Source organism: Peromyscus maniculatus, chromosome 3, assembly GCF_049852395.1.
Source record: "Peromyscus maniculatus bairdii isolate BWxNUB_F1_BW_parent chromosome 3, HU_Pman_BW_mat_3.1, whole genome shotgun sequence".
Taxonomy (NCBI): Eukaryota; Metazoa; Chordata; class Mammalia; order Rodentia; family Cricetidae; genus Peromyscus; species Peromyscus maniculatus.
The window spans coordinates 119,034,650-119,046,430 of record NC_134854.1 but is presented as its reverse complement, the minus strand read 5'-3'; the positions used below and the strand labels follow the sequence as shown (position 1 = coordinate 119,046,430).

Here is an 11,781-nt window from a genome sequence, read left to right as displayed (position 1 = left end):
TGGATGAGCCCCATGTATATTACCAGAGTGACCCACATGGAAGCCCCATATATTGTCACTGAATATTTCACTATGATCATGTTAATGAACTTCTAATTTTCAAAATATTATTGTTGGAAATAGTAGCCTCCATAATTTTAAAGACCTTCTAGCTAACTACAAATATGAGCAGGGTGTTCTTGTGATTGGGTTAGAGCCGAGTCTGTAAAACTAAATGGCAGACACAGAGGACAAGTGGGTTAAGAAAGAAGTTATTTACCACTTTAATAGGGCTGTCCAACATTTGGTCACATAGATCATTGGGAAACCTAATTACTTTCATAGCCTTCCTATCTCATCAGAGGAGATGCGAATACTCTAGGAAAAAGCAAATCAAACATAGAAAGAGGAGCCATGATAAGACTTGTCACTACAGCACTACGTCGTTAACGATGTCAGACTTTGGATTTAATCGGAGGACACTTCTGCAGTCTAGGACAGCTATACAAAGCCCTAAGACATTGTATTTACAGGACTTATTAATATAGGGATCTACATCCTACCATCCTGCCAGAGTCTTAATAGCGTGGTGGAGCAGCTCCCTCAAGAATCCTCATTTGCTTATCTGTGGAAAAGCTAGTAGTTCTAAAAATATTTTCCTGGAAGAGGTTAGAACGGTTATTATATATCAATCGAATATAAAGTATGGTTATGTAAGCCAAGCTTGCATGCTAATATTGCACAGGGTAGAAAGCAATAAAGAAGACGATGAGCTTCCTTGGGTCACCAGGTAGAAACAGAGGGAAGCTCTTGACTCAGTATTGTTAGGATGCCTCAGATTCCAGGAGTCCGTCTGCAGCTGGCCTTCCAGGTAGAGTGCCATGTTGGATTCTCACACGGGCGTGTATCTTCCTCACCAAGAGAAAAAGAAATGGCAAACGAAACAAAACCGACCAAACATCCAAAACTGAAAGGGATACACCAGCCACCTCACATTGTGGTACTGTTCATTTCTCGAAGAGAATATATAATATTTCAAAATATTATATATATACATATATTTCAAATGGTACAAAGTAATGGTAGTTCCAAGTTAGAAGACAGTTGATCTTTCTTCATGATCCTCCAAATTTCACTGAGAAAACTCGTTTTTTTTAAGCCATTTTTCCATGATATTGCCAGAAAATCCCGAGTCTTCTTATGGGATACTTTGTTTCACAGAGTAAATGCACTGTGATTATCTGGTAACCAGTCAAAGTGCAAATAAGAGATCCATTTGGCTTGCAAGTTCATAAGATATTTCAAATCCTCACAACGTATTTTCCACAGGTTGTTTTTCCTATTTATATAATAAATGCTTCTGTTAGGTTCTTGGGTGAATCTGAAACCAAAGGAAGAAAGGTATTTCAGTAAGAAAAGTAAGAAACAAAGGCACAAAGAAATGTGTTCATGCAGAAAATGAGGATGCCTTTAATTTTATTGTGTTGCCTAATTCAGGTGGTTCTCAACTGATGCTCAAAGCACATGGACAGATCCTTCATATTTCCATAAACCCATCAAGCTCCTCTGTGTCAAAACTGAGGAGAAAGATTCTTAGAGAAATGTCTATCCAGAACTGGCTTCATGGATGTACAACCACTATTCAATTCCATGGGTTCTGTACCAATAAGGGTCCCACAGTTGGTTTATTTCCTCAGTGCTGCTGTCTTGAATTTACCAATAAATTTTTAATGAGGACCTTGTATTTTCTTGTTGCACTGGGCCATGTAAATAATGTAATCAACCTCTGCTCCTATGGTGAGAACTTGAACTTGTCACCCCATGGCCTTGTGTAGTTGTCCTGTTGTAAGCCATTAAGGAGTGGCCATTGGTAAAGTCATTGCCTAGCTTAGTCCATGTATGTGAAGGAACAGAGGAAGACCTTTATAAGATGAGTAACTATTATAACCAATGATGAGTATTAACTGGAATCAAGAAGATGCCTGGATCTATACAAGCCAATTAATCCATCTCAGTATGGACCCAAAGAATCAAATATTAAGGATATATGCATGCTCAAGAAACCACTGGCTGAAAACATGAATAAGAACTCTAGCAGGCAGAAGCCAGCTTGAGGAAATAAGCTATTGTTCTTTATTATCTCAATTTCTTGTGATGTTTGGACCAAACTCAGGGTCTTGTGTGTACCAGGGTATCATAGAAGTACATTCCAAGTCCTCTTAATTATTTATAGCTTTGGAAAAGGATTCTTCTGAGTCTAGGAGTACAAATAAATTCAAATCTTTCCGAGTTAGATAGAACAATAATAAAAATTTGCACTCAAACATTGCTTGGTCCAGGTGGAGAATTGTATTTTGTATTCTATCCTTACAAATAAAGAGATTTTTTTAAAAACCATTGTTTCCATTATTCCAATGGTGGATATAACCTTTGGTTGACAGTGTCCTCTTTTCCACCACAGAAAGGGATAAAGTAACATCCACCAAACTGAATTGAAATAGTCTTTCTTTCATCACTATCTTTCCTCCATACCCCAACACAGAAGACCAAGGACCCTTGTCCTGTTGTCATCAAGTCCTGGAGACATTAACACTAAAATTAGACACCACAGGCTTACCTGTACTTCCTGACTAAAATAATGATGGAGTTTATGATTTCTGAGGCAACTGTCACTGTGTAAAACGGTTCTGTCTTCCCTTCCTGCAATTCTCTGATTCTTTCAGCCAGCTCCATGTCTAACACCTCTCCCTTTCCTTTCAATTGCTTTTTAATTTAGACAGCAATTTGATATTACTGCTTTGCAGGTTGGTATCCTCATCTCCCTCCCTTTCTGTATTTCAATGGAAATTGAATGGAAATCAGAAGTGTAATGCCATAGTCTCTCAAAACATTTTAGACCTGGTAGAATTTTAGTGAAGAAGCTAGAAGGTGTCAAAACTGTTTTTTTTTTTTGCTCTTTTTAAATATAAACAAATGTTGAGATAATTAGAATGGACATATATTGCCAAATTCAAAGCCATCATCAGAGGGAAAGACCAAGAGACCATGGACAGAGGACCATGGATTCATGTTGGCAGGTCACAAAAGCAGTGACTTGGCAAGATGGTTATTATGTTTTGTTGTGTCATTTAAGGTCTGATAACTCCTGGCTTAAGTGAAAAGAACTTGAGTTTACAAGACACACTAATTATTGTTTTTCCCCACTGATTTGCAGCAAATCCACAGTTGATCGATTCTTCCCAAGGAAATCAATCAGACTACATTCTGCAATCTTCATCCTTTTGTTTTTCTTTCCAATTGACTATAATTTTCTCTGAGTTTCATACCTTTCCCTTTAATATCTTCAAAATACCTGACATTCCATTTCCAGGTGTAGTTAGTATATTATTGCCAAATAGCTTGTTTCCTTGGTGGGGAATTCTGCTCTTCTAAATCAAGCCTATGCAGGGTTTCTATGTTCCTGAACATGGGTACAGACTCACCAACATTTCAAGTCTTTATTTGATATGTTATTTTAAATAGAAGAAGCATTAAGAAATGTCTGGAAACCCAGGAAAAGATTTTAGGCAATATTTAGTCTACTTTTGTTATTATACAACAATAAAAAAAAATTCAATCAACTAACTCAACCAATGATCGAGGTGGAGCAGGGTTAGTGTTTGCCATGAAGCTTTGCTTCTCCCTAGTGTGGTACCAATGTTATTTTACTTCACAATGAATCTTTGACAACATCTCAAATGTGAACACTTCTTTTCTGTATCTTGCCTTCCAGAAATCTTCATTCTTCTTAAGATTTATCACTCCAGATCCCTTAGTAGAAAATGCTTTGCCTTATTCCACCTATCTTTTCTACCTCCTTAGTTTATACTGTCTCTAAGACCCACGATTACCTAGAGTTTCTTTCACTGTGGCTTGCTACTCCATTCTGGCTGTAGTTTAGATGATACTGGGATTTCTACTCTCCAACCCTCCTTTAAAAATGAACACTGGAAATCTTTAACGTAGACCACACAGTGAAACATCTTATCAGAGTATTTCAGAGATGTTCTGAGGTCCCTGCCACCCCCAGAAGGTTATTCTTGGTTTTTTATTTCTGAGGGAAAAGAATCAAGTCTCTGGGAACTTTCTGGCTAAGACCTTTACCACGAAATTTATTTTATTTATTTTTATGTGGTAATGTGTACACACATGTTTTCTGGAGAGTGTGTGTATACACACACATGTACATGGAACTCACCAGAGGTTCATGTCTTCTTTTAGTACCCTGAACTGTGTATTTCGAAACAGGGTCATTTATTGAAGCCAGAGCTCATGAATTTGGCAAGAATAATCGGCCAGCCGGATACAGGCATATGCCATCATAGCTTTTTATGTGGGGCATGGGGATCTGGATTTAGTTTTTTACACTTGCACAGTGATCACTTTGGCAACTGCACCGTCTCCCTGGCCCTAGTGTTAATATTTAAACTAACAGCTCGAAAGAAATGGTCACTTGCCATTTTAACAGTTAATACTTTAGAGAATCTTCTAACTTGTTCTTTTTTTTAAATTGTGGGCAGTGTTCTTTCTAAACCAGTCTTACATGTAAGAAGAAAATAAGTGGTTTCTTTTATTTTTTTCTTACCTCTTAGATAACAATAAAAATTGGGCTCATAATGATTGACATCCCTCTGTGAATTAAACTACTTTAAAAGTTAAATTGCTAGAGTCAATATTTGAAATGGGTAGGCACACACGTATTCTGATGAGAAAAACACACAGGGGTGTATGAAAAATTAGCATAGCATAGACCTTGTTTATCTAAGAAGGGGCGTTCGTCTGCCACCTGCTCAGAATGTGGGCTCCTGGATGAATGTCTGGGCTCAGTGGTTGTGTTTTCTGTTTAAAAGTTTTTTTTTTTTTTTAAATGTCTGGGAGCTCTCGGGAACTGAGCAGAGAAAGGGTGAGAGCAATGTTTGAATCCTCTCAGTGTTTATAAAGCATAGCTTTACCCAGGGTCCTCTTTGCCCACTCTAAATGTAGACTTGAGAATTCTCAGATGTGCACATGGCAGAACACATATACCCTCAGCTTTCGAAGTTGTAACAGCCATGGTTTGTTTCTCTTGCACTTTCAGCTGCCTGGGTCGACCTCTGTGCACCCAGGGTGGGCCAAACAGCTGCTGCATCCTCAGTGACAACGATCAGGTTCTGTTTGAGCCTCCTTCGAGGTGGAAAGTGTCTGAAGGTGCATTACAACATGCCTGTCGGTTAAAATAAACTCCAAAATAAAATAGAGGTCGAATCTGAATAAAAGTTGGACAGCTCTCAAAAAAGTAGCATGAACTATTTCTGGATGTTTTCATTTTTTAGTTCGTTTCACTTTTATTTTGAGCATAAAGTCTATCTTCCACAGAGTCTGAATTGGTATTCTTGGAATTTTCTATACTTGAATACTGAAATCATTTGAGTTGGATTAATTTTCATTAATGAGTTTTGGATTCTAAACCACTCTGAGAGCAATGGAGTACCTTCCATGTAGGATACCAGTCATCAGTTGAATAAGGACTGAGATTTGGCATAAGACACATAAATGATGTGTTCAAATCAAAAGTGATTGGACTCTAATTCAGAGTAGCTTCATGTGTTCTAGTTTGTCCAGGTATCTTTCAAAGAAAACATAACCCTAGCCAAATCTGGCCTCCTCCATCAGCTAATTAAAACAATTTCTTTTGAGGGTAAGTAACCCAAGTCTGCCTCACTTCTTTATGTTTCCTTCTGTAAGTGTTTAATTGCAATGTGAGTCAAAAATCCATGCTGAATTATTCAGAGACATAAGGATGCATATTAATAAGCTAAGGTGGTTCAGAAATCCCTCTTGACCACAGGTCAAGGAATTATGGCCATTTATTGGGCACAATAGTCCATATGGGTAACTATATTTGATGTACCATTATTTTGTATGTGAAAAACTTGAGTGTTTTCATATAGTATTATGTAACTTTATTTCTGATTTCTGTATCAAACCACTTTTAGTAATTGACAATATAATATTGAGAAGAATGATCATATTAATGTTCATGATGTAGTGCTAGAAATAAAAAATTGAGTCACCTTTTGTTAGAGTAAATGTTTATCATGTGGACCTCACAACTGGTAAAATCATTTTTAAAATGCCAAGGAATTCTCTCTCTCTCTCTCTCTCTCTCTCTCTCTCTCTCTCTCTCTCTCTCTCTCTCTCTCTCTCTCTCTCTCTCTCTCTCTCTCTCCCCCCAGGGCTGATATGCTGACAATTGGGTGGTATACAGCATAGAGTGAAATTAGCTGTTAAATTGTTTTCATTCAGCTGAATGGTGGTGATGCATGCCTTTAATCCCAGGCGGATCTCTGTGAGTTCGAGGACAACCTACAGAGTGAGATCCAGGACAGACACCAAAACTACACAGAGAAATCCTGTCTCAGAACACCACCCTCCCCCCAAAAAAAGGTTTTCATGCCTTTGTACTAGTGGATAAATAATCCCTCTTAAGTATCCAGAGCTCCAGCCACCTTCTCCCCTTTGGGTCATTCCAGTCCCTACATGGTTAATGGCTGGCCTAGCCACATCACTCCACCCTGGTATAGACCGTAACACTGATTCTAATGGGCGAGGCAACCTCATCTGCAGACTTCATTTTAGGAAGCTCCTGGTTTAACCAGAGAAATCAAGGAATAATTACTGACTTTACAAATCTCTTTGTACTTCTCTAAAATGTCATTAAAATTCCTGTAAACATGATTGTTCTTAAACAGTCTTTTTCAGCATGTTGCCTGGATGAATGAAGTTATGTGCTTATCGCTCGGAGCAGCTTGGTTGGAAGATGCACTCCCCAAGAAACTGCCCTATTGATGCCCCTTCCCTTGTTTTATTTGTGACTCTGTAACATAAATAAAGAACCACACCATGCGAACAGAACAGGTCAGGTTCTAACTCTAACTTCTAATTCACGGGTGGACACTGACACACCAAGTTCAGAATATGTCCTGTTAAAGGAAATCTCTCCTCATGTCTCATTCAGAGCTCTTCTGACTGCTGCTAACACAAGAGCAAGGTGAATAAGTACAGTTTGAAACACAGATGCAGTATTTGAAGTGGACTTACTCTTGTGGTCTTAATTTTGTTGCCTGTGGCACACATCCATCCAGAATTGTCAGGGAGTGTCTTACATTCTTCTCCTTCTAGGCAGGGCTCCATCTCACACCACCATTTCCCAATCACTATGGAGGCTGCGGGAAAACAGGAAACAACCGTATTTGTACTTTGCCAAATAGCCCTGTGCTGATGCTGTATCTCTCTTCAGGTTTTAATATTCTCTGCAGTACAGTGTGGGTCTACTTCCATCTTCTAAGACTGGATAGGAAAGGCATATCAAGGAAACAAGTTTAATACACAATAATGAAAATATAATGATGTCATCATCCTGTCCAGATTCACCGCTTATTCAAAAAGATGAGGAATGAGAACATTTTTGCTTTGTGTCGCTGTGTCTGAGACAGGGTCTTGCAATGTAGCTCTTCCTGGTCTGAAGAGAGACTTACTTTCGGATTTTGAGGGATTTTCACTCACTACTTTTTGTAGGTCAGGCACCCTGTGCTATTTCTTGCCAGTTAAGGGGACAAAGAGGTGAGTATTCTTTAGAATGACTAACGTATTCTTTTCAGAAACGCCAGTTTATCCACCCAGCATTAGGTTTATCCGTTAGCCTAGGGCCTTGGAGAATTTCAAAGCCCCAGCAAAAGAGAAAAAAAAAAAGTGAACTGAAAGCACAGAAGCAGAGCTATAAAGTACAAATCAAGAGTAATGATAAAGACAGGTTGGTTCCTTTGCAGTCAAAGGTACAGCTGGTTTGGGGTGTGTTGTCCCTTTCATGTGTTTGATGAGCTGTGGAAGAACTATACAAGCCAAACCTCAGATGAAACTGTCTTTCTGGGCTTATATCTAGGATGGTCGTATTAAGACACTGGCAGGGGATATTTATGAACACACACACATATATATCACATTTTTTTTTGATAACGAGACTTGATAAAATAGAGAAAAACAAGTGTCTGTTATCTCCGTGGCTTATCACTGTGTTAGTTCTTCACAAATCCACCTGGGTTTGTTCCAGTCAACGGTCTCCAAATAAAGACCCGGAGAGAGGGCTCAGTGGTTGAGAGCATTCCCTGCTCTTGCAGAAAACCTGGAGTTCAGTTCCCAGCACTCACATGGTGGCTCACAACTGGAGTCTATAACTGCAGCTCCAGGGGATGCAATGTTCTCTTCTTGCTTCAAGGGCACCAATCATGTGCACAGTATACACACATACATGCAGACCAACACTTATGTTCATAAAATAAAAATAAGTAAATCCCCCAAACAACAGTAATAATAAACACACACACTCAAAATGGTGGCCATGATTTGTTTGTTTTACAGGTTATTCTAATGTTATACTGGGCCTTCAGCTACCCATCTGTCTTACCTCCTAACCCCAAAGGTATGTCTACCATGATTTTAAATCATAGTGATAAAGAAGCCAAACAATACTCGTATGTGTCTCACAAGATGAATACTAACATATAGGGAAGTAGGAACACATTAAAATTCTCCAGGCTTCCTGTGTTAACTACAGGGATTAGATTTCTATCTTAAAATTATGTGGTATACACACCCAAACATCCACTTGCATTGAGACCTTCCTTCTTCCACATTTTTTTTAAATTAAAAGATTTATTTATTTTTATTTAGTGTTTATGGATGTTTTGCCTGTATGCTTGTCCATACAGCACATGCATGCAGGCATGCAGTACACAAAGAGGCCATAAGAAGGCATCAGATCCTCTGGAACTAGAGTTACAGATGGTTGTAATGACCAACCCCAGTCCTCTGAAGAGTGGTAGTGCTCCTAACTGCTGAGCCATGTCTCCAGCCTCATTTCACAATTCCTTTAGTTCACTCTTTCCCTCCCTTAGATTTCAACGTGTTACTTCCACGTTGCTTTGAATTAAATCACCAGACAGGGTTATGTAGACAAAATTGTATCTGCTCCTTTAATAAAATGAATTTAAGCACATTTTCAGGGGCAATTTTGCCACATTTCAAGTGGAACAGACCAATGCAAATATGATGCCTACATCAGACATGCTAAGAAGGTATCAGAGGTCAAAGTTCATTAAGACTTCTATCTATATACAGGATAGCATGATGGTAATACAGACAGACAAAAATCTTCCACACGGTTCAGCACGATGACATGAATGTCTAGTTATTTTCCTCATTAGTATCAGTTTTCTACAACACACATGGAGAAGGGTGAGGTTTTTATGTCACTTATAACAGAGCTTATTCATGCTAATGAATAGATAAAAGTATTAAATAAGAGAATCCAAAGTTTCTACAACAAAGAAAAACAGTGTCATGTTGAGAGGGAACAAAAATAAATGATAAAACTTCCACAAACGTGAGATAAAAATAAGGGTTTGCTGGTATTTATTGAAAACCTATATGTAATATGTGGTTCCCTTCAGCCGATGTTTAACCACAAACAATTTATTCACACTTATTGCCAAAGCCGATCTTTCTCTTTTAAATACCACCCCATATTTCCATACCAGGGCCCTAAATGGAAATCACTGTGAACAGTCACTCTCTGACCTTTGCTCTGAGAAGGCTGCTTTCTCAACAATCCTTTCACTGAGCATGTTGTCACATTTTTTTTCTCATGGAGGCATAGTAATAAGGAATACCTGGCAGAGAGGTCAGCCTGTAGCATGTGTGCCTGCATCTAATGCCCTGTGCTTTCTCCCTGCCTTCAGGCAGCTCTCTGCCCTCTTTGAGCTGACCTACTTTGCTACAAGCTACTACCAAAGCAGTTTCCCTTTCTCTGGGGGCACTGGTGTCTTCTAAGTAAATGTATAGACAGACTGACAGAAAATAATCTTTAATCTCATGAAGAACCATTAATGTAAAGCTTTAAAGAGCTGCTGGCTATTATGGGAAAGGCTCTATAAGGATGGAAATGTCCCCAGATGTGCTTATAATAGTGAAACATTCATCTTGTGGCTTCCTTTTCAGAATGAAACTGCTGATCCGCCTTTCCTCTCTAAGTCTGGTTCATCATCCAGCCCTGTTTGATGGACCATCCCATCATGTGGGCATCTTCATACACACTTCTCATCCTAGGTCAAGCTGCAGTCCCTAATTCTGGCCCTTTTCATACACTCGTATTTCCTGCAATATCTTTTATATGATTCACAAAGAGAATTTCAAACTACCCTTTATCTTTACACAAACTGGAAGCTATTTTAAGCCTTCAAACTATGGGAACAGTTAGAATCTGTTAAACTTCTTAAAATAAGCTTGTATCAATGCAGTTTAGCTGTTTATATGGTATTTTAAAAATGGAGGTAAAATTACAATAAAATTATAAATATAAAAATTATTTTTCCTGCTTGGTACATATTTATGAAGTAATATAGAAATCATTGTATACATTTAGTAATATTCTAAAAACTTCAGTAAATTTTCTGAAATGTATTCAAATTTTATTTCTTAATTGTCTCTTAATTTTAAAAACCACATTTGTAATTAACACGTTTTTGCTTTCATGCTCATTTTTCAACATATTGCTTTTTATATAGATATCATCGATTTACCTCTGAAGATAAGATTTGGAGGATGTGTAGGAATTTGTGTTGTGCCTCTGGCCCTGCCCCTCATCTGCCATGAGGTGGTGTGAGTGAGGGAGAAAAGGACCCCCCCACTTCTAAAAATTCTTATTAGTATATGTAAAACTGTTTTTTTTTTCAAACTGGAAATTTTTAAATTTGAAATGCTTTTCTTTTCTTAACTTCTATTTATTTACTATGCAAATATTTATTTATTTATTTATTTTTATGTGCATGTGTTTTGCCTACATGTATATATATATGGACCACATAGGTGGTTGGTGCCCACAGCAGCTAGAAGAGTGTGTTAGATCCCCCAAAATTAGAGTTGTGTATGACTGTGAGCTGCCGTGTGGGTTTTGGGAACTGAACGTGGGTCATCAGGTCAGGGAGCACTTGTAACCACTGATCCATCTCTCTAGTCCCCCATTTTTCCCCTTCTTTTTTCTTCCGCCTTCTTCTTCTTCTTCTTCTTCTTCTTCTTCTTCTTCTTCTTCTTCTTCTTCTTCTTCTTCTTCTTCTTCTTCTTCTTCTTCTTCTTTTCCTTCTTCATCTTCTCCTTCTTTTCTTCATCATCTTCTTCATCTTTTTATATTATTTATTTTATTTTAGGTGTAAATACTTTGCCTGCATATATGCTGTACATGCCAGGTGAGCAGTACCCCTTGAAGCTGGAAGGGGTGTAGGATCCTACAGAACTGGAATAGCCAACTGTGAGCTGCTATGTGAACACTGGGAAACAAACTCAGGTCATCTGCAAGAGCAACAAATGCTCTTAACTGCTCAACTAGTTCTCCAACCCCTTCAGCCATTTAAAAAATTTTTAGTTATAATAATTATGGCTTTCATTTTGATATTTTCACACACATAAACACATTTGTATATGTACTGCCCTCGTATCCATACCTGGTACCTTTCCCTCCCTTTTCTTTCCTTCTTCCCACTCTTCAATTTCCTCTACCCCAAAGTCACCTTTCTATTTTCATATCTCTCTCTCTCTCTCTCTCTCTCTCTCTCTCTCTCTCTCTCTCTCTCTCACACACACACACACACACACACATACACACACACACACACACACAACTAGATTCTGCTCATGAATGAAACATGTTTGGTTTATTTCCTCTCTGTTTCC

General features: G+C 38.3%; 1 protein-coding gene across 3 annotated transcripts in view; it reads right to left on the bottom strand.

The window, feature by feature from the left end:
- Positions 1–239: 239 nt before the first annotated feature.
- Positions 240–11,781, bottom strand: part of Tafa1 (TAFA chemokine like family member 1) — a 520,237-nt gene continuing 508,695 nt past the window's right edge. For all 3 annotated transcript variants that reach the window (XM_015989287.3, XM_006972568.4, XM_042273694.2), the window contains exons 4-5: positions 7,099–7,223; positions 240–1,360 (exon numbers count right to left, since the gene is read on the bottom strand). In XM_015989287.3, the coding sequence (XP_015844773.1) occupies positions 1,343–1,360; positions 7,099–7,223 (143 nt within the window). In that variant the 3' untranslated portion in view covers positions 240–1,342. The remainder of the gene's footprint in view (positions 1,361–7,098; positions 7,224–11,781) is intronic.